Here is a 23,114-nt window from a genome sequence, read left to right as displayed (position 1 = left end):
AATTAAGTAGGAGTGTTTAAAAAAATACGAATTTGGAAGATTCTGTGATTAATTGAGTAAATTTTTTACCAGTCAGAGGCTTAATTTCAATATATTTTGTAATATAATTAAAATAATACACTATTATTTATGCAATAAATATCTGCAATCTGCATTAATTTTTAGACACAAACAGATGAAATTTTCATTTTCAGAAAACTCAGGCAAGCTTTGTTTAGTTTCTTACGCAGATATGAAATTATGATAAGTACATTATATTTATAAACTATTTTGTATGAAGAAGCAGATTTTAGTATTGAAATAATTTAGAATTTTTTGCACTCATCAGCGTTCATTGTAAGAACCATTAGTAAAACTCAGCAATTTTTTTTTTAATGTTTTAGATTAAAAAAATCAATCATCTATCAATGTAAATTCCACTGTGTCTTAAAATTAATTCTGAGTTTTTGTAGTTAACATGTATAAATAATTTTTTTACTACTCTTATACTACTACTGTTAGACTACTCTTAGACTACCACTACTCTTTAGACTCTCAGTTCTAAGTTAAATATGCCGCATACATGGTTTGTTCATCACAGCATGCAAGGTGATTAATAGGGACAAATTAACTAAAAATAGCACTGTTAAAGATTTTTCTTGCATAAAAAATGGAAACACAACATAGAAAATTGGTTAAAGACCATTAATGAATCCGAAATTTTAATTCTGTTATTGTTGTGACTTATGTCACTGGTCTGACAGTAACGTCAGAACAAGCCCACTAAATTCTTCATTACAGGGAGTGTAAGATTGCACATGTCGTTGGCAAGAGCCTTGAGCACCATACAGGTAACAGTATGAATTTGCAAAGTTCTGCCCCCAATTTTGATGAAAAGTACCTTAGAGGGATGAATCCGAGGGTTTCTCACCTCTCTTTCCCCACCAACAACCGCTTGAGATCTTCACCTACCAACAAACATCTCAAGAGGACTTTTGGCTCGCCGCATATTTAGGGTGCCCCCATGTCGCACAGTAACCACTATCCTGTTTGGGCAGCGCTCAATTCTAACACTTTTTAATAACTCTTAATACTGTTATCAGCTCACGTTTGAACATAATGACAAAATCAGCATAAGGATTAACACATTGATCAACATGAAGGTCACCAGTGACAGACTATCTCTTTATTGTAATATTTTTCTCTTATTTCAGTAGCACTGTGTGGGTCATAGGTGTCCAACAAAGTAGACTGATCCTTTGAGCTATCGTTCCGTGCCGATGGTGACACTGTCTGTGTATTTTGTTATATAAAGTGGACAACGAGACCCTTTTGCATATTGCTGCAATTTAGCTGGAGAATATTATTTGAAAGAAATATTAACATATGCTCATTTGTGGAAGAATATGTGTAAAAAATAAGTCATTAGATACAGACATGATTTTACTGATAAGAAAATAGAAAGTATTAAATGTAATTATGGAACAAACAAACAGAAAGTAAACTAATAATAATGTGTTTTTATTAAAGTATATATATATAAAATGTGACTAGAAAGGATAGTGAGGGCAATATGTTGGCGTTGTTTGGTTCAATTTTGATATACTTTTTGTCATGTCTTGCAACATTATCTTTATAATAATCGTTGCACCAATTTTTTGTCATCCTAACTGTACTTTCCTTGTGTTTGAGTTTGTGTTTCAAGCATCTCGGTTGTGTCTCAACTGCACCATAGATATTTTATTAGTAGCTATTGAATTATGAAGTATCATCATATTAATGAATGCTGTGGTCAATAGTAATCTAGTTGTTATCTTCTTATACCATCTTATGGTATTTCTCACTGGTGGTGAATAAGTTGTCATTTGGTTCTATGATGAACAGCACCCTTTGTTTTATTGTGCTCAGTACATATTATTGGCATGTACTTTTCTTGATCTCTCTTACTAGTAGCATTTACAAATTGTGTGGAATGTTTTGTAGATAATAAGAAAATGTAGCATTTGTTTTCTCACTTCATGGCAGTTGCACCTCTTGTTGTTGTTTCTCATCCCTGTGACCAGCAGAGCTAGATCAGGTCCATGAGCCCATTCACTCTAAAAAGAGTCCAGTACAATAAGGGGGTCTTGAACCAAATCCTGCCTGGTAAGCCCCAGACAAGATAAGATGTGGTCAGGAGAGACCTGTGCGGAAAAACACTTAGTACATATTTCAAAGTGTTTATTACCACCGACTAAAGTCACTGATAACAGATGGCCACTGAGGAATCTAGTAAGTGCAGTTTGATTTCATCTATTGCCGCTGTTAACCAAGGAGCCACCAGGGCACTTACTCTGAACGAAGGAGCCACCGTGGCACACCTCTTTCATTCCCTTAGCTCTGGACTCTCCAATTTATAATTTTGCATTGATTACTTCTTGTAGGATAGTCTTTTTATTTTTTTCTAATTGTTTTAACCAAATGTATCTTGTACTTTTATAACCTTTCTGCCAAATCGACACTGGCATACCAATTGGCTATGAATAGCGTGTCTTTTGTAGAACAAAAGTTGTCATAGTTTCATAACAACATTTGTTGGTGTTGCATTTACAGTGTCCAAATGTTAACTGGCATCCATGTTCAGCCTATAACCAGGAATAATACATAATTTAAAAATTTTAATACCTTATTTTTGTCTCTTTTGTTTGTTGAATTGTCTGAATATCAATTACTTTTCCGCGATAGGATTTCATACTCTCATCAATACGAATGGACTCATTGGGAGTATAATACTTTTCAAAATTTGAATTCAGGGTATTCATCAATCTTCTTATCCTATTCAGGTGATGGTTTCATTGGCTGCCTCATTATTATCAAAATGAAGAATATATAATAAAACTTCAAATCTATTCCGATTCGTTTTACATTTAGCTAATTGTTGACCTAACATCAGGTCTCTTGACCAATAATCACTCACTTCAGGTAATTTTACTGGACTTATATATGAAAACTAGGCCAAAAATTGCTTTATCTCCATTTCATTCGTGGTTTTCTGTTCACATAACTGAGAACATCTTCTAAATGTGTTACTTTCAAGAAGTTGTTCAGCATAGAAATTTATTTGAAAAGAAATCCTTCTAAAAATTTCATCTGGTACAAACAGTGCATAAAAATCATCAGCTTTTGATTTGTGCATACATTATCTCAAACTGTAATTTTTCATACCTTATGTTTCAGTAAATGGAATTACTCTCTGTTGACGACTTTTAGGTTCATTATATATATATATATATTGATTTTAGAAGATTATCTAACGTTGATGCTTGTGAAACTTCATCATCACTTTTAATCTCAAATGAAATATGTCACATTTCCTGGTAACTGTATGTATCACTGAATTGTTACTCTTGGTAGATAATCTGCATTTTTTAATGTATTTTGATTCGATTTCTTCTGATAAAGTTTTCATTAAACTTATAATTATCAAACTCAATTTTTGGAGACTATCTGTGTTGTGAAAAGTAGTTTATGCACTGTAATATAAGGTTGTGCTGTACAATGAATATCTACATGTAACTGATAATGCACAAATAAGGAATTGTCAAGAACACCATAATTTAGATTATTCTCATGGCTGGCAAAGTGACCCATTTTGTGCATTAAAATTATTCCAATAACACCATGCTGAACAATGATGACTGCTCATCAGAAAAAGCTTAACTTTGTTAAAAATGTACCAACCAATAAAATACTAAATATGTTTATAATAAAATGTTAATTATTTTTATATATCCTCACAGAATAAGCCTGGAAAATAATAGTCATTTTCCAACTAATTTATATAAAATTGTATGGCATTCAATGTGATAAATTTAGGGAAATTTTTCCAGCAAGAATTTCTGTAGATAGTGTATTTATTTCTTTTTTGTTTATGAGCATAGCAAACTATTTCTCTCTCTCTCTTTTTTCCCCCACTTAAAATATTTTAATGCAAGTGTGACAGTTTTTTTTCCTACAAAATGCCTTAAAAATAAAATTCACCTTCTTACTTAATCTTCTAACTACAAAACTAGTACATTTTCATTACAAAAGTAACTCTGTGCTGCTTCTGGAAAAGCTCAACTTCCAGAGAACATGAAAAATGTCAAATATGTAGAAATTTTGGTTAGTTGAACATATCAAAAATGCAGTTCGGGGTAGAAAAGCCAAATGAGTGGATGAAGGGATTTCTATTCTAGAATTATACATACAGAAATCCTTTGTCACTCAGCACTATTGGTCAGAAAATCACACTTTCCATTTTTCTGCATCCAAAATTGTTCAAAAAAACATCTTTTGTTGGTGAAATATGTTTTCTAGAGATGTTTCACATTCAAAAAAATTTTATGTTCTAGTTAATGACCCTAATACTTAAAGTGATCACACATCCCGATTTTGCGCCAACTTTTAAAAATGTCCTGCTTTTTAGAAAACATCTGCATTTCTTATTTTAAATGTAATGTCAAGGAATATGTATTGTTAACAGAGAAACAGATAGCATTAGCTGAAGAGCTATTTGCTTTCCACACCATAAACCACAGTCAAAGATTCAAATCAATTGATTGTATGTCGCAAATGATCAAAACATTGCACAACAAAAAATTTGCATGTGCAAGAACAAAAACCGAAGCAATTATTTCTAATGTTTTTTCACTATATTCATTTTCACAATTGCAGAAAGAATTAGGTAAATGCACATGTATCTAATATCATATATTGTGATGCTTCCAACCACAATGATTTAAAATTATTTCCCACAATTGTTAGACTTTTTGATCCAGAAACAGGGATTAAAATTAGAATATTACATTTTATTTCATTGCCGGGTGAAACTTAATAAATAATTTTTGATTCAATAAGTACTATTTTAAAAAAGAATAATTTTAATAATAAAATTATTGCCTATTGTGAGTATAACACTAATGCAAATTTTGGTGGAAAAGCTAGAAGAGGCATCAATAACGTTTTTACGAAACTTAACGAACATTTGAACCAAAAAATTATTGGAGTAGGTTGTGCAGCGCACATTCTACACCAGTGTTTCTTAACCTTTCTAGTGAGTTGCACCCCATTGAATCTGAAAATATATCTCTGCACCCCATTGATAAATTTGTTTTAATTTTTTTTTAGTCTAGAAAAATACCTTTTTTGCGAAACTTATTGTTTATTGAAAAAGATTGTACATTTTATATAAATACAAAACAATATTTTTATTAATGACTAGCCTGTTGTTGTTTGTTCATTATTATACTAGGGAAGTGAGGTTCCTTTCTTGAAAGACATGCGCGTAAGTCATCACTTGCATTTAAGCGATTTCTCGCTTTAGTTTTTATATGCAAAAGCAATGAAAATCCAATTTTGCACAATAGGTGGTAGCAAAGGGTAAGAGTAACTGCAGTGCTCTGTTTGCCAACTCTGGATAACATTGTAACTGTGAACACCAGAATTGTTGCAATTCTAATCGTTCGAATTCCATTTGAACATGTCTACTTGCTCGCATTTCAATAAGTTGATCTTTTTTCAGATCACTATCATCCATCAAATTTAAGTCAAATAGAAATGGATCCAGTATCCATCTCTGAGTTTTGGTAATATTTCCGGTAGAAAAGTATCCATTGAATGATTCGCTAAATCGTCTCAAATGTATTACAATGTCGGGTATAATTGTATTCTTTTCATTTTTCGCAATAACAGAATCAAGCAAGGGAAAGTTTGCAAAATTACCCTTTTCTACTCGACGTATCCAAATTTCTAATTTTGCGATAAATGAAGATAATTTTTCACTAAATATTATTATATTTATACCAAATCCTTGCATTGATAAATTCATTTAAATGGCTAAATATGTCTGCTAAGTAGGCCAGCCTTAGCATTGCATCCTTACTTTCAAAATCTTTTACTAAATAAAAGTTTTGACTAGTCAGTAATTGAATAATATCCTCGCACAATTAGTACTAAATATGTCTGCTAAGTAGGCCAGCCTCAGCATTGCATCATTACTCTCAAGATCTTTTACTAAATAACAGTTTTGACTAGTCAGTAATTGAATAATTTCCTCATGCAATTCAAAAACTCTGTTAAGCATGCAACCCTTAGATAACCATCGTATTTTGGTGTGATATAGGAGCACGGTATGATCAGCACCGATTTCTTCGCAAAATGCACGAAAAATGCAATGATTAAGCGCTCGCCCTCGGATGTATTTAACTACATTTACTGCTGTAGTTAGATGTTGTTTTAAACTTTCTGGCAATGCTTTCGACGCAAGTGCATGACGATGCAACGTGCAGTGCGTTATTATAACTTCCGGTAATTCTCTTTTCATGTGTGAAAAAATCCTGAATGTTTTCTTAACATTGCTGGGGCTCTATCAGTGCATACTGAGCCAGTCACATTCATTGGTAATTGATATTTAGTTAAAAAAATCTTTGATGCGATTGAAAACATCAATTCCTCTTGTATTCAACTCCAGTGGCTCACAAAATAGAAATTCTTCTATTACCTTTTTCCTTCACAAATACCAAAAGTTGGCTACAATTATCAACATCAGTTGACTCATCCAGTTGCATGCTTATTTTTAGTGGACTGATTTTTATGTCTTCAATTACTTGCATTAAAGCATCTTCACTGAGATCTTCTATTCGCGATCGTATAATATCATTCGATAATGGAATCTGTTCTAATTTTTTATGTGCTTCCGAATCTAAAACTGTTTTAGCAATAATTAAAGCAGAAGGTTTAATCAACTCTTCAGCGATAGTGAGAGTTTTTTTTTTTTTTTTTTGTTGCACATAAATATGCCACTTGATATGACGCTTCTAATAAAGGTTTTTGAATTGCTGGTCCGCACAATTTTATGGAGTTCCACTGGTATCAAACTGAGTCTTCTTTGACTTCAAGCTGTTCATGCTATGCGCTTTTTTGCTATCATGCAGATTGTTGAAATGCTCTAATAACTTTGATGGTTTGAGATTACTGTTTGAAAATATCTTGGAACACAAGATGCATTGCGGTCATTGCGTGCCATCCTTTTTGGTTGTGCAGGTAAATCCATAACCGGCATACTTATTGTTCCATTGTCATTTTTTTTTTTTTTTAGATAGGGGGGTTCACTATAATCGATTTAATTATTTAGAAATAATGTAATATAATATATGTAATGTTCTTACGTTTGTAATATCACTGAATTCTATTCGGCTTGAACGGGCAATTAAGAATGTATTAGTCTCAAAAGGTTTCTGACAAGTCAGAATACACAATACAAATGTCGCAGACACAATAGGTGACTCAACTTGACTCAACACAGGCGCAGTAGATGCAGATACAAATCTGTGAATCCGTAGATTCCATTGGAGTAGCACATATTGAACTCAGCGCATGTGCAAGCTGGGATAACGCTCTCCGCTTGTATTCCCACAATTTTTTTTTTTCTTTTCTCCGTCACTTAGCTGCCTGTTCGCGTTCGTTTGTAGCGTTTCATGCCTTTTCGTAGCGTAGTGTATACGCCCATCGGAACCGACTCTTTCCTGTGTCTTTTGCCGATAAGTGAGCTAGGTGCTACCAATTTTTATGAGCTTCAATATTGGGGACACTATTGCAGATTTCAAATATTTTATTATAAAAAATTTAATAAATGATATTTAATAATTTTTATAGTTAGGTAGGGACTTCTCCCGCATCCCCAAAAATACATTCCCGTACCCCCAGGGGTGCGGGCACCCCCGGTTAAGAACCACTGTTCTACAAAATACTATTCAAACAGCATCTGTCCCTCTTCCAGTGGATCTTAAAAATATTATTGCAAAAATTTATTCGTATTTTTATATATAAATTAAGAAAGGAAATTTTATGGAAATATGTGGAAAAATCCTCTTAATATATCAGCAACCATTTTCTGAAAAATAATATTTGCGAAAATGATCTTTTTGATGAGGCATCATTGGTAAAAAGATATGTTACTGAAGAAAAAATGTTATTCTTTCATTTTAAACAATTATTTCTTCATTTTAAGCAGAATAATATTCCCTATGAAAATATTTTGAAAATTGTAGAACACGTGCTCTCCCTTCCAGGAACAAATGTAGCAACAGAATGTGTTTTTCTAGTATCAGTAAAATATGGACAATTAAAAAATGCAGTTGAACATTAAAACTTTAAAATCTGTATTGAGGGTAAAATATAATTTGGCCAACTCATGTGAGAAATTTCACAACATTGTAATAAATGATCCGAATCTATTGCAAAGTATTCAATCGGATAAAAGTATGACCATGAAAGAAAATCGTAATTTTTTAAATAAAATTTTAAATAAATTAAAAAACATAATATTCAAATTATATTTTTTTACAAATATTTTATAGCTACCAATAGTTAATAATAAATATGCTTTTGTATATTTATAAACAAGATATGAATGCATACAATAAAATATATTTTTGAATTATTGGTCTGCTTTCATAATTAAATTACAATTCTCATTTCATTCTGTTTGTCCTGCTTTGTCTCAATGAAAATGTGGTCACTTTACCCTAATTCCAATTCATGTACCCTCAGCCTTTAATGAAGGTATGTTTTACTTACTGCATATTCAAATTCGTCAGTAGATGGCACCAGTGGCTTGACTTCTTTCCTGTCATTCTTATCTGATCAACATGCTCTATCTCGTTGATTTGCACTTAGCTGAAGAAGATGGTTCTGTATTTAGACTTGCAATATTTACAAACATTACACTGATTCTTGTTGTTTAACTCTCCAATAAATCACCTTAATGCAAAAGAAAGTTTGTCAGATGTGAGAATTTTAGTCTTGAACTTGTGTGTTCTTTTCAGATTCTCATGACATTGCATTTAGACAAATTCTGATATTTTTTACTTGCTGTTGACTTTCTCTTTTTTTTTTTTTAATCAGAACTCCTTTTTATTTAGTTTTTAAAACATGAGCTATATCAATTTTAGGTTTATTATTGGTCGTGAAAAGGAAGGTGCCAAGAGTGAGATAGCACAGCTTATTTCCCTAGCTTTGATAGCAGACAAAGAACGAGAAATGGATCATGAAAATGCTGAATTTTCTTATGAGAATAAAGTATGTATGTATTCTCTAAATAGTACCAGGAGTAGTCTTATTTGTTTTCTAGTGTTAAAATATTAAGATGTAAACTAGAAGAGAAAATTATTATTTAACTAGATAGTTTTAGAAAAGTTTTGTGATATTTTATGCATGACCAATACTGTAATAAAATGAAAAGCTGTTTACCAGCACGAAAATAGGATTTTTTTAGGATTTAACTCAGATTTCAGATTTATGTTGTCTATGTCTTTTTGAAATTACATACTAATGCTAAAATATATATGTATGTATGTGCAACAAATCTAGTGTATAAAGAGAGATTGAAATTATATGAGATGGTGTGGGGGGGAGTGTCAAGTGAATTATTGTTTGATGTGACCTTCATGTGGGTTGATTGTCACTTTTAGTAAATATATATTTTATCTTACTCTTATATAAATATAAATACTTACATTTAATGTATTTATATTTTATGTAAAAGTTAAGGGGGAATATTTTTTTGTCTCATAAGCAATAAATTTTTAATTGCAGTAATTAAATTTGGAAGGTTTTATTACTGTTAAATTTTTACTTTTGTTATATAAATCTAGAATTTGTAGTTAGTATTTTATTCTAAAATTTCATTTTTTTTGGTTTAATTTAAAAATATTATGTGCTTTCATTTAAAATAAAAAAGATAATTTTTATGCTGCTTATAAACTTATGTATCACTGTACTTGAAAAATGATATTAATAATTTAACATTGCCAAAAGACTGAACAATTTAAATGTGTATTGTATACATATTAATGAATGTAACAGCCTATAAGATATTTCAACTCCAAGAGCATGGATAAATGATTTCTTGTTATTTTTTGTATCTTAAGATTTTCATCCAAGTGCAACCTAGACTTGTGCTTAGAACTGCATATTCAGACCTGCTGGTTCAAACTGTGAAATACTGTCCATTCATATGAGAAGAGACTTGAACCTCACCTATTAGGAGTGGGAGTTCATATCAGTGTGGGGAGGGATATAGAGAACTTATTCAAGATTGCAAATGAGTGATTTTGGATTCCGTTGTTTCAGAGCACAAGCCATTAATTCTACTTTAACTAAAGTTAGATACTAGTCATCCAACACCAGGTAATGCAAGACTGGTCAAGTCCTCGTAGTAGATGAACTGTGTAGTAGTTTGATATGCATCCGATTCCCTCTGCTGAATGGGTTGTATGTGGAATTCATGTTATATTCCTCAGAAAGTCCTTCATAAAGGCATTCTTTGTAGGCAGATATTTTTATGTTAATCTGCTAAAACTCCATTCAAATCAAACAGAATCAAGTAGAAACTTTCACACATGATCTATTTGCTTTGTCAGCTGGAGCTGGAATGAATGGCTCAATCAAGTTTTTTATGTCTTTTATTGCTGTTTGCAGAGTTGCTGTACTTCTCAGAATTGACATTCAGATAATAATTATACTGAAAGGAAGGTCTTCTTTGCAGCATAGACTAGTGGTGATTTCTAGAACTTCAAATTCGGTGAAGTGATTTTAAAGTACTTTTGTTCTGGAGTTTGTTGATGATTTTCGCTTTGTTCCATTCAGCTACTGAGTTTGAATACTTCATTTGGACACTCCAAGGTTCTGAGGTCCTGCAGAAACTAACAAAAGAAGGGAAACTTGAGCTTCATGAATATTCTTCAATTGATATCAGGTTCTCTTCTCTCTTCACTCTAGCTGGTGTAAAACAAAATTTCACTGAAGCTGATCATTACCCTGGAAATTTGATGCTTATATATGTGGGGAGGGTTGGTTAGCTTGGTTACTTGAATTTGAATATGGCAGAACACAAGGCTATTTGTCTAAAGAGGAGCTTCTAAGAGATGTGCTTGTATTCATGTTACATATGGGAAAAATCAAGAAAACGAACCATGTGTCCAGCCCATTTATCTGGGTTCCCAGCAGTACTGCATCAAAATTTTCCTGGGTCATGTCCATCTTTTCAGTGGTACAGCAGGCCTGTATTTTCTGTTCATAAATAACAATGCATGCACACATAGGATAATTGACGTATCTGAGGCCCTCTAAAGGGAAGATGTTAGAATGGATAAAATTGCTTTTATATTAACCAGTCTTTAAGCTAGAAGAACACATGTGGAACTAATTTCTGCCAACATGTTGGAAGACAAAATCATCGTATGCAGGAGCTCAGAATAATTCTGAGTGATGAATGGCGCAATATCCCCTAAACTCTGTTTTCAGTTTAGAGGGCAGCATACATAGCAGATATAAAACACTAATTAATATCTGAGAAGATTGCACACCCTGCTAAAGCATTCGTATCAGTTATCATTTTATAGGAAGTATTATTTTCTGTGACTTTTTGAAAGTGCCCCAACTAGCAGTTTGTTGGAATTCTTAAAGACAGTGATAAAAATGTTGCTACTGATAAATTTCAGTTACAGTTTTGCAATTTGCAGTTAGACAATTTGGATAAAGTCATTAAATCAGTAAAGATTAGTTTTCAGTGAGTCAAAATGGAAAACTAGACAATTTGGATAAAGTTATTAAATCAGTAAAGATTAGTTTTCAGTGAGTCAAAATGGAAAACTGAAAGGTTGCTGGTGGAGTTTTAAAGTGGCAGTGAATTGTTTAAAATATTTTTAACTATCTTGTCAGTTATATACAGCAATGTAGAATGAGAGGATTCTCAGATTACTAAAATAAGAAGTAAAATTAAATCCTTTACTACTGATGACACATTGAAAAATTTTTTTAGACAAAAAGCAATCATATTTTTTAATTTCTGTGAATAAAATTATTACACTTCTCTCATTAACAACACAAAATCTCCCAGTTTTGTTAGCAGTTATATGAAAATCAATTAAAGTATTGTATTTCTTCTAAAAACTACTAATAATAAGTTTTTTTAAAAATTGTATTTAATAATTTGTGATTGCTGTTTCAAATATTAATTACATTCTGTTTTAAAGTCAGTAAGTTGTCACCTCTGCTATAGGGTTAGTCATTGTAGTTAGTCATTGTGAGTCATTAGCCCATATTGTAACTCTACAATATATCCTTTAGAATATGTATCATTGTAACTCTAAAATGGGATTAATAACTATAAAACTGGCAGGTAGTAGACTATCTGTATGCCTTATTTAGACATATTATATTAATAAAATTTGCATATTATTATAATTAACTCTCTGAGTAGCGAGGCTTTTTGTATTCATGAATGAAGGGCTGCATTTACTCTGTATAATTAGTTATTTTACTTTATTGTTTTCGTGAACTTGTATTCCTGTTGATGTGTCATTTAAGCATATAAGACAGCAAAATAGTTTAAATGAAAGTAATGCAATGTAACAATAAATCTCATTACTGAATAAAAGCAGTCAAGCTGCTGAGAGAAATAATCAAAACAGTGATATAATATTGAATAAAATCCAGTTTCTCACACAGCTATGATGTCTTACAAATTATGTATGAATTAATCAGAAAAGTATAAATAAGTATGAATTAATTAAGTATGAATTAATCAGAAATTAATTCATTATTGTATTTTATTAATTAATAGTTTACTTCAACAGTTAATGCCTAAAAATATTTCTGATTCAATTTCTGTGTTTCTTAAATTTTAATCTTAGCTTTTCTTTTTACTTACTTATTTATTTTTTTAAAAATTTTCTTTCAGTTAGTTTATATTCAGTAGTGTAAATAAATTAGACAAACACTAAATCTCTTGTGTTTGTTTTTAAACTGCAAAAAATACATATTTGTTTTATATGTTTCACTTCTTTGTTAAGCAAGTTGAAATTGCTGTGTAAATTAATTAAAATTTTACTTTTAGACACATTGCAGTGTTTTGACTGAAGATGAAATCAAGAAAGCAAATGAAAAAGTAAGGAGAAGAAAAGTTTATTTTATAAATATGGAAATTAAATATAACTTTTTTGAAACTTTAATTCTAAATTATAAATAACTTTTTTTCAAACTTCTGTTTGACTTCAATTTCAGTTGAGAAAAAAATTCTAAAAGGAATTTTGAAGAAAAGTGTTATCTTTCATATATTATAGAGTAACAATTTTCTGTTAGATTGAAACAGTGTTTGCTACTAAATGATTAGAATTACATTTTCTCTGCCTCTTGTTTTATTGAAATTACTATCAGTGTAAGGTTAAATTTTGTTATTCATCAAAACATTAATTTATAGTATTTAGCCCATAAGACATACTTTTTTACTCAAAAATGTGCTTTGAAATTAGTCTCTGTCTTATGGGCCAAAGGTTACTCTTCTAAGACATGAGTTGATTTGTCAGAAAAAATACTGTTAAATATTTTTTTCTGCATCAGCCATAGAAAATTACTGCATTTATTACAAATGTTGGTAATAACATAATTGTGTCAGTAGAAAGCAATAGAGTTTCAATATTTCCTTGACAGTACTGTATAATTTAGTTTCTTCTTGCATGTTAGACTGTGGGACACAATGCTTGAAGTAGCTAGAAAATTACTTATTAAGGCCTATGCAAACTGCTTTCGAATGCATAATTTTTATAAAATGGATAAAATAATAAGTTAGTTAGATAAAATAATAAGTTAGAAGAAGTTCTGATTTAGTAAAGTGTACGTTAAATTAATAAGCACTACTACTTGCTCAAAATCACTCTGCACCAATAACAAGATACAGCAACCAATTGCATGAGCAGTACGAACGCAATTTTGCTTTCAAAGCCGTCCAACTTTCCCATCTTTCTGCACTGTCACTCACTTTAACCAAAGTTACATTTGAAAACAGTAATATTATTATTATATTTTTATTATTATTACCTTTTTAAAATGCAAGTAACAGTTCATGGATGCTCCTGTGTCTACACAACTCACATTTGCTTGTTTACTTCATGTTTGGTGTTTCAGAATAAAAGGGCTCTTCTGGTTGGCATCAATTTCAGCAGTTCAAAGAAAGCGTCTTAGTTATTGGTTTATTAGGATTAGAATATCTATCAGATTTTAGAGGCAGTCAAACTTAAGTAGTATAAGAGTGTCGTTCAATGCATAATATGTTCCTTTGTGTTTGTATCTGCCTTTACGTGGAGAAACTAAGTGTTGCTTAAAAAGTTAAAATCAGAGTATCCAGACGGGATAGGAAGAACGGGATTACTGCTTAAAAAAAAGGGGAGGTAATACATCTATTGTCGATTTAGTACTTCTTTTTTATAGTGGCTTCAGACTGAATTGCCAATCAACCGAGATATCTCGCCAAAATCTGGCTGAGTGTCCTTATACTTTGCCACATGATCATATATTAGCACAGGCTGTGAGATCTTGCTGCGTAATCATACATTAGCACTTTGTTGCATTTTTGCTGTTATCATGTGTTCTTATATTATTCATTTTTGATGAGGTTTTTTAATTCTCATTGTTTGTTTAAAACTATATTCATAGCTTTTTTTTGTGAATGTGACATCAACAGTCTTTAATTTATCAATAAATGGGACAGATGCCATATAATTTTTTCAAGAAAGAAGTCTTTTACGTGACAAATGAGTATGCGAAAGTGGCCACAACATAAAACTTTTATGTTAAGAATGAAACCATTTGGAGGAGCAGTGGTTAAAATTTGAAAAGAAGGAGGCCTGTATGTTCGAAATTAGTTCAGTTGTCCGAGAATATTTTTGTCACTCCTGTTAGATTTATATATTCTTGGACAGAGTAGTTGACATCTATGAAATGCTGTAACAAACAGCTTAATGTATGGGAAAGTGCTGCAGTTGACTGCAGCAATTACATGCGTTAAAAGAATAAGGATAAATATTCTATGGAAATGACATACAGGCATTATTATATATCGTATTGTTTATTTTTACATTTGTGCCTGATAAGTTTGTCGAAATTATAGGTGTGATCATGGGATAAACCTAAAATTGTCAAATATTGTTGAGGGGTGCTATAACAAAGAGGTACCAATTTTTTTTTAATACCATTATGGTGCAAGAGATTCATAAAAAGAAATGTTTTGTGCATGTGTACCATAACCATAGTAGCACAAAAACTGCCAATTGAATATGAAAGATTACAGAATTCCACAAGCCATGTCATAAACTTGAGGGGGGGGGAACTGTGTTTTGAGAGAGGACTAAATGAATATCCTTGATGCTTGATGTGCTGCCAAATAAAACAGTGAACGTTAAAGGTTGTAGGGTTTATATTTATTTTAACTAACATTTATTTTAAGTTTAAACTATCTTTCCTGTCAAGCCTTACTTTTCCCTGGAATTGCCAATGCCAGAGTATGTAAATTTTAGTAGAACGCGCAAAGTATTCAAAATAGTCAGCGGAAGTATTCTGAGTTAAATAGAAGGGAAACAAGTTCGAAAGTGTGCTTTCTTGCTTCACGAGCGTGGAGATGGCTAGTTAGAAATTGCAGAACCACGCGTTTCGGCCTGTGTGCTTGCCTCGGTAGATAGTTAAATCTTTCAACGTAATATTCAGAAGTTTGCTGAATTGTCAGCGGTATCTTAGAACGCGGTTAGGTTAGTTACGTTTTAGAGAGCCTCGTAGGTAGTCACTTGTTATTATTCATTTTTAGTTTCTTATTTTTATTTTACCGCCGCGTCGGCGTAGTTTGTGAGCGTCAAGAGCACGCATCTGTAATTTCTAAAGTTGAATAAAAAGGGATTTAAACCCTTCTCAAGACTTTGTATACCTTCCAGTTCATAGCAGTCACCACTATTGTTGCGTGCAAGTTGGAAGCGTTGGCACCCGAACACTTGTCGAACTGAAATGGCCGAAAATTGTATGGAAGCTGCTGGACAACAACAAGAAATGGCAAGCCAATTGGAAGGATTTGGATACCTGGTTCAGACGATGCGAGCGTCAATCAAGCCAAACGTCAATTTCGACGGAAAAAATTTAGTGGCGATATTTCTAGAAGACCTCAAAAATCACTTCCAGCTCTACCCTGTGCCTGAAAGAGAAAAAGTTGCCATCACCACATCTGCACTAAGAGGACAGGCCTCGCTATGGTGGAAGAATATAGGCAAATTTTTATTAGGGGAATTCGGAGGCCAAAATCGTTATTAAAGGCCTTCCCCATAGTGAAAGACTGAGCAAGGCTAGAAGCCGAACTATATAGTTTTTATCAACGGAATATAGAAGAGTTGACAGACTTTATTCTGCGAAAAATTAAGCTGACGGATATGTTGTATGGGAAGAAACCCGACGCGGAGATTATTGAAATAATCTTACCAAGATTGCTACCTGCTGCTCAAGATTACTTTGAAATTAGAAACCCAAGCACATTACAGGAGCTCTTCGAATTGGCGGTCAAGTTCCAAAATCGCAGAATAGCAGAAAAAGCTAGAGAGGCTTCGTATCCTCAAAGTATCCGAAGGCAATCTTCAAATGAGCAGACCAGAAATGCAAACCGCTCTTATGGGGGAAAGAGCTATCAAGCTAACTCATCGAAGCTCGAAGGTCAAGGCCCAAAAAGGAAATTTGAAAACAACCGTCCGCGTACCCAGAAGGCAGAAGTTGAAAGGAAAGCTTTAAACGAGTAGAGGGGCCTGTGAAAGCGAGGGTCCAGACCCCGGAAGTTTTGAAAAAACCCTCAAGAAGATACTTAAATACGGTCATCGTAAAAAACTCACAATTACCAATTATACAAGTCTTGGTTGGTGATGTACCAGTAGAAGCCCTCATCGATACAGGAGCAGAAGGTAATTTTATGTGTGATATTTTTTTTAAGAAGAATTTTAATAGGTTTCGATTACTTAAAAATAAAAACACAGAAATCATAGCAGCGCAAGGACAAACTTGTCATTGTATTATAAAACTATCTTTAAAAATACAGGTTCAAAACGAAAGCCTTAAAGTATTAATTTTTGTAGTAAAAAACTTGCAAAGGCCACTTATTTTAGGTATGGAGTTTTTAAAAGTCGCGAAGGCCAAACTGAATTTTCAGGAAAGTTCTATATTGCTGGAGATGGATCGGAGGGTTGTGGAACCAGTGGAACAACCGCAAGTCGACCTTAGCCATTTGAATGACCATGAAAGCCAAGCCATCCAGCAAGTGGTGAGTACTTTTTCAAACTTGTTTTCAGAACGGCCTGGTAGTTGTCAAATAGTTACGCATGAGATACAGTTAACTGCCGACAAACCCTGTAGGACTAAACCTTACCGCTACGATAAACAGAAAGAACAAATCATCGAAGAACATATTCAGGAAATGTTAAAGAACCACATAATAATGCCCATAAATAGTGAGTACGCGAGTCCAGTCGTACTATGTAGGAAAAAGAACGACTTTCCTCCTTCGGATAAAAGAGCTTGGAGGTTTGCTATCAATTACAGGAAACTTAATAGTGTTACTAAATTCCCAGTTTACCCTTTGCCGGTTATAGAGGAAATTATTAGAAAGATTAAATCTACAAGATACATGACTACGTTGGACTTAACGTCTGGCTACTATCAAATACCTATGAGACCCGAAGACATATATAAAACCGCGTTTATAACAAAATCGGGCACTTATGCATTTTTACGCATGCCCTTTGGGTAGTTTGGGGCCCCCGTCAACATTCCAGAGAGCTATGGACATTGTTCTAAAGCCTGTCCCAGGAAAATCGACTTTAATCTATCTAGATGATATAATTATAACGAGTAGTACATTTGAACAACATATTAAAGACCTAGAAGAAGTTTTTAAATTATTAAAAGAGGTCGGTCTTACAATTAACGCCTCAAAATGCAAGTTTGCAACTAAAGAACTTAAATATCTGGGTTATAAAATTTCGCAAAAGGGTATAGAAACTCAAGATTCAAAAATAAAAGCCATCAAAAATTTCCCAACTCCCAACACCGCCAAGAAACTTTCTGCTTTCCTTGGATTATGTTCTTATTATCGGTCATTCATAAAAGATTTTGCTAATATTATTGAACCCTTGTTAGTAATTAAAAGAAAGAAAAGTAAATTCACGTGGACAGCAGAAGCAAATACCGCATTTGAAAGGTTAAAAGAAGCGCTCATCAATGCCCCTGTTTTGAAATTCCCGGGGGGGGGGGCGAAAACCAGGAAATTGCAGCAGATGCGTCGGACTATGCTGTAGGTGCTGTTCTCATGCAAAACGGCCATCCTTTGGCATTTTTTAGTAAAACGTTGAACATTACACAAAGGAATTATACAGCTACAGAAAGAGAAACATTAGCCGTATTAATGGCTGTACACAAATTTCGAGTTTATTTTGGCAAAGCGCCAGTAACGGTCTTTTCGGATCATGCGGCTGTTGGTAGACTTTACTCGGGGAAAAACCTAACACCCAGGTTAATAAGATGGGCTTTAAAACTTCAAGAATATAATCTCATAATTAAATATAAACCGGGTAAGGAAAACAATGTAGCTGACGCACTTTCTCGTATAAAACTGGATGATGAAGGAAATGAACTCAAATGCGCTGTGTTGACTTCAAAAATTTTAGATTCTAGAGAAACAATTATTGCTGAATTGAAAGCTGATCCTGAATTTGGAAGTATCTATGCATATTTGAAAGACCCCGAAAGCTTTGAGCACACAGATATCGATGCGATAAGAAATAGAGCAGAAAACTATGAAATAATAGATAATTTATTATTTTATACGAAAACAACAAACGAAAATCTCGAGTAGAAACCAGTAATCCCAGCCTCGCTTCGATTAAGCATTTTGAAGGAATTACACGACGCGAAAACAGCGGTTCATTTAGGGGTCAGAAAGACTTTAAAAAGGGTACGCGAGGCGGTATATTTCCCGCAATTATACAAAATAGTAACTGCGTATGTCAGGTCCTGCAATCAATGTCAGTTAATAAATGATATTAATTACAGCCTGTCCTGGTACTTAAATAGCATTCGCGCTACATTTCCGAATGAAATTTTAGGCATAGATCTTCTTGGTCCTTTCCCCCAGAGTGAGTTAAATAAAAATCGTTTTCTTTTAGTAATTGTAGATCATTTTTCAAAATGGACAGAAATTGTTCCACTTAAACGCGCGTCAGCCAAAACAGTCGCAGATGCATTCTTACACAGATACATTTTAAAATACGGTGCACCGATAAAAGTCATTAGCGATAACGGTAAACAGTTCGTTAGCCAAATATTTGAAAATATTTGCACTGGACTTGGCATACACCATATCAAAATGGTTCCGTATAGACCACAGGCAAACATAGCAGAAAGAGTTAATAAAAATATTGTAAAAATAATTCGAAGTTATGTTAGCACGCGTCACAAGCGCTGGGATGGCTACATAAATGAGTTAGCTTATGCTTTAAGAACGGCAAATCACGATACTACGGGAAAAACTCCAGCAGAATTATTTTTAGGACGGAAGTTAATTATGCCATTAGATAAATTATTCTTTGTGCAACAAAGAGAGCAAGAATTTAAACAAAAAGATGTGCAAAAACTCATTGATCAGGCGATTAAAAGCTCGGATACGGCAAGAAATAGACAAAAATTATACTATGCTAGAAAACGCCGTGAAGCAGATTTTAAAGTTGGGAAAAAGTGTTGAAGCGGAAATTTTCTTTATCAAGTGCCCCAGACAATTTTACTGCAAAGTTAGCTCCAAAATTTGAAGGCTTCTATGTAATTCAGGAAATAAAGGGAGTCGTATTGTACCTTCAGAACGAGAGAGGGGAAATCTGTAAAGCAAGTCCCAACCAGGTGAAAAAATATTAAATTCAAAATGATTTTGAAATCCTTAAAAGTTTCTTGCAGGACTCAAGCGTAAAAGAAGTAGAAGGTCCAGAAGTAACGTTACCCGTTCCACCACCCAAGAAGCAGAGAACTGAAGAGAAACCTAGCCCTGCTACATGTCATGCAACGGTACCGAAAAGAAGAAATGAAAACATTCAGACTCCAGCATTTAAGAAATACAAGAAAGCAACGCCGCCGCGTAAAGAAGCTTTGGTAAAGAGGAAAACACCAGTTACAACGTATCGCAGTAGAAATTCTGCATCAAGGAGAACGCTTCCAGGGCCAAAGTGTCAGGTGCAAACAAGGCCGCCGTTCCCGAGAACGAAAAGACAGCAGGAGGATCGAAAAGACCACAACCAACAGAAGAAATTCAAGCAGGATTCCAGACCGGAGGACGCCAAGACCAGCCGTCCAGGGGCAAAACGGAAAAGACAGCAACCCGATGACTACCACTCCAAGAGGCCAGCATGCAGAGTGCGAAAAAGAAATATCAACATGGACGAAACTCGAAGGACACAAAGGAGACGACTGACGTCGATGAATTCCATATCTTGGGAGCAGTTCTGCCAGAAGAGGATGTCGGAGTTTCAATCATCGAAAACTCAAAGATAAGTTAAAATCTTCTATAAAATTTTTTTCTTTTGTTCCGAAATGTTATGTGTAAATACGAAGTTCTATGTTTTGACGGAAGTCAATTTGTCTCGGTTGAGACTTAGTTTTGTTTTACTTTATTTAGCGAAGGCAAAAGTATTATTTTCTTTAAGCATAAAGTCTAAGAACAAGCAGTTTCTGTTGGTCGAAAGACTAATTTGTTATGTTAAAGCCAAAATTTGGCCGAAGATAAAAATAACTTCGTATTCTTGTATTAATAAGAAATTTAGTTTCAGTGCCGCCAGCTTGGCGAAGAATACGTGAAGTAAAAATTTATTTTTCTCTTATTAATTTATGGTAAATTGTAAAAATCATATGGATTAGAATTTGTAAATATACGCAAATACTTGAAAGTTATGTAAAAGTAGAATTTAGTCTAGAAGCATAAAATTTAGATGCTAAAAGTAAATGCTCAAAAGAAATGAATTCAAATTTTAGTATTAAACTGTAGATAAAATCAAGCTTTAGAGCGAAAGCCTGCACAGGGTTCGTAGTGGTCTTTACAAGTGCTTATAAGTCCTTATATTTGAAAATAAAATATAAAGGCCCTTATAGGTGCTTACTTTTTCTTTAAAGCCCTTATTTTTTTGCTTTTAGTGCTTATTTTTTGCTTTTAGTGCTTTTTTTAATCCTTTGTTTTTAATGAACGCGCATTTTTTCCCCGTACCAAAGCCGAAACTAAATAAACAACTTTTTTTCCTTATATGCAACGTCAGATGGTGAATCATACTTCCGAAAATTGCTTTTCCCCCCTTCCTCTGCATTAACCTATGGTGCACGCGAGAGTACAGACAGGTGCACGTTGTTCTATTGGCCAAAGAATTGCGAAAACGTAGAAAATTCCGGTACATTCGGTATTCTTTTCCTCCCACCCAAATACTACACACGTTTGAATTTCTATCAAGATTTTAATAAATTTGCATTCTCGTTCTGCGTGGTCAGTTCATATTCGTGTTTATTATGATCCTTATGCTTATATTATGAGCATATTTATGAATATTTATAATAATATAATTGCAGTAACTGCTGAAGTATAGATAAACTTCTAAAAATGGATGTGTTTTTACACAGATTAGCTTTCTAAGGAATAATATTCGGAATGGCTTAAATAAAAGGAAAGTAATCGAATAGTCAAAATAATTTCATTTTCTTTGCCAATACATTATACAGTATGGAGGTTGGGAGTTTCTCCGCAAATCTCTAATATTGAAGCAGCGGACTTTTTTTTTTTTTTTTTTTTTTTGTCACTGTCCAATCTGGATTGAATAGGACTAAAAGTTTTTGCGGTCTACCCAACCCAAGCGAAGATTGATTCCATTCCGGAAATTTAATACAGTCTGTTGAAAATTAGAATCAGAAACACCCCAGATTAGTAAGTCTTTCTTTTCCTTTATTTAGTTCTTCTTTCTCCAAATACCGACAGGTGTTGATTTTAATTGCGTAATATCACATATGGAAGAATTACGCCGCACGTGTTGTGCAATAACGTTTGCGGTATTTTGCATTGATAATTAATTTTGATGTTCAGTCTGAGATTTGTTTATGAACACTTAAAAGAGTTTTACTGTGCTTTCTACGCAGAGTATTTCTCAGTTCCGTTGGTTTTTATATGATGCACATATTGAAATGTCAAAATCATTTATTTAGCCTAAATTTAAATCTAAAGAACGGCTACAATCTCCCCCACTCCTCTTTTTCCAGTTACTATTCGGAAAATTTGGGATTTTCCAAGTATGCTGGTTAGTTAAGCTTTTACTTTTAAAGGATGACTGAATGAAGCAATTTCCCATCTTCTGATTTCAGAAACGTGCCTCTTTTTTACTTAAATTACTTTGCTTGGGATATATGTTAAGGAAAAACTGTTATGCAATGAAAATTTAGAAAATGTTCAGAATTTTGATTTAAGTTAAATTATTTAAATATTAATATGAGTGGAAAAATAAATTGTATTTATTATTAGGTGCCAAACGAACACAATTAATATGGCTTATTATTATTTATTTTCTATATTTTCAACTGAAATATCATCATTAAATTTTGTAATATAGTTTAGTTCTGCATAGTTTTTTCCCCCTCTCATTGTAAACTAATTCTGTAAATTGAACTGTCATTTAAAATTAAAAAAAAAAAGTTAATTGTTTTCCATTGTTGAGGTAATGCTCATTCTCTTAATAAATATTGCATTGCTCATATTTTAGATTACAAGTCTAATTTTTCTTTTAAGGTTTTGCAGTTGTGTATAATGTAATTAGACAGGTGCTTATTTTTTCCTTAAAATGTGCTTGAAAAGTGCCTATGGGTGCTTATTTTTTTAACTAAAATGTGGCTATGAACCCTGCTGCGTGTCTAAAGATGAATGAGGGGGAATATAGAATGAATGTGTTTTGTAGGGTTCTCCACCTACACTTGAATTTTAAGAATGTTAAAATAGCTCATCGAGTTTTAGAATGTCGAGTAAGGTGTGTCTATTTGGTCGTTGAATTCTAACAAATCATTGTGGTTAGGGGAAGTGTTGCAATACTAAAACACGAATATTCCCATTTGACACCACACATGGTGGAGAGCCAGGGTAAAGTTAAATTCATGTTTGAATACTTGAATGAATGTGAATTAAGCAGTAACTAAGGAAAATAAATCGATCAAAAACAAAAACTTATTCAGTGTCAAGAAAGTGTAAATTA

The 23,114-nt window shown here is 33.1% G+C and overlaps 1 protein-coding gene across 3 annotated transcripts in view; it reads left to right on the top strand.

Moving 5' to 3' along the window:
• Positions 1–23,114, top strand: part of LOC118187104 (uncharacterized) — a 149,362-nt gene that overhangs the window by 54,244 nt on the left and 72,004 nt on the right. For all 3 annotated transcript variants that reach the window (XM_035357299.2, XM_035357296.2, XM_035357298.2), the window contains exons 11-12: positions 8,952–9,078; positions 12,899–12,949. In XM_035357299.2, coding sequence (XP_035213190.2) covers positions 8,952–9,078; positions 12,899–12,949 — 178 coding nt within the window. The remainder of the gene's footprint in view (positions 1–8,951; positions 9,079–12,898; positions 12,950–23,114) is intronic.

The sequence above is a fragment of the Stegodyphus dumicola genome, chromosome 3 (genome assembly GCF_044657685.1).
Source record: "Stegodyphus dumicola isolate Sdum_Otavi_A_Nest chromosome 3, ASM4465768v1".
NCBI lineage: Eukaryota > Metazoa > Arthropoda > Arachnida > Araneae > Eresidae > Stegodyphus > Stegodyphus dumicola.
Note: the sequence above shows the minus strand (reverse complement) of the source record. Positions and strands in the feature narration are given on the sequence as shown.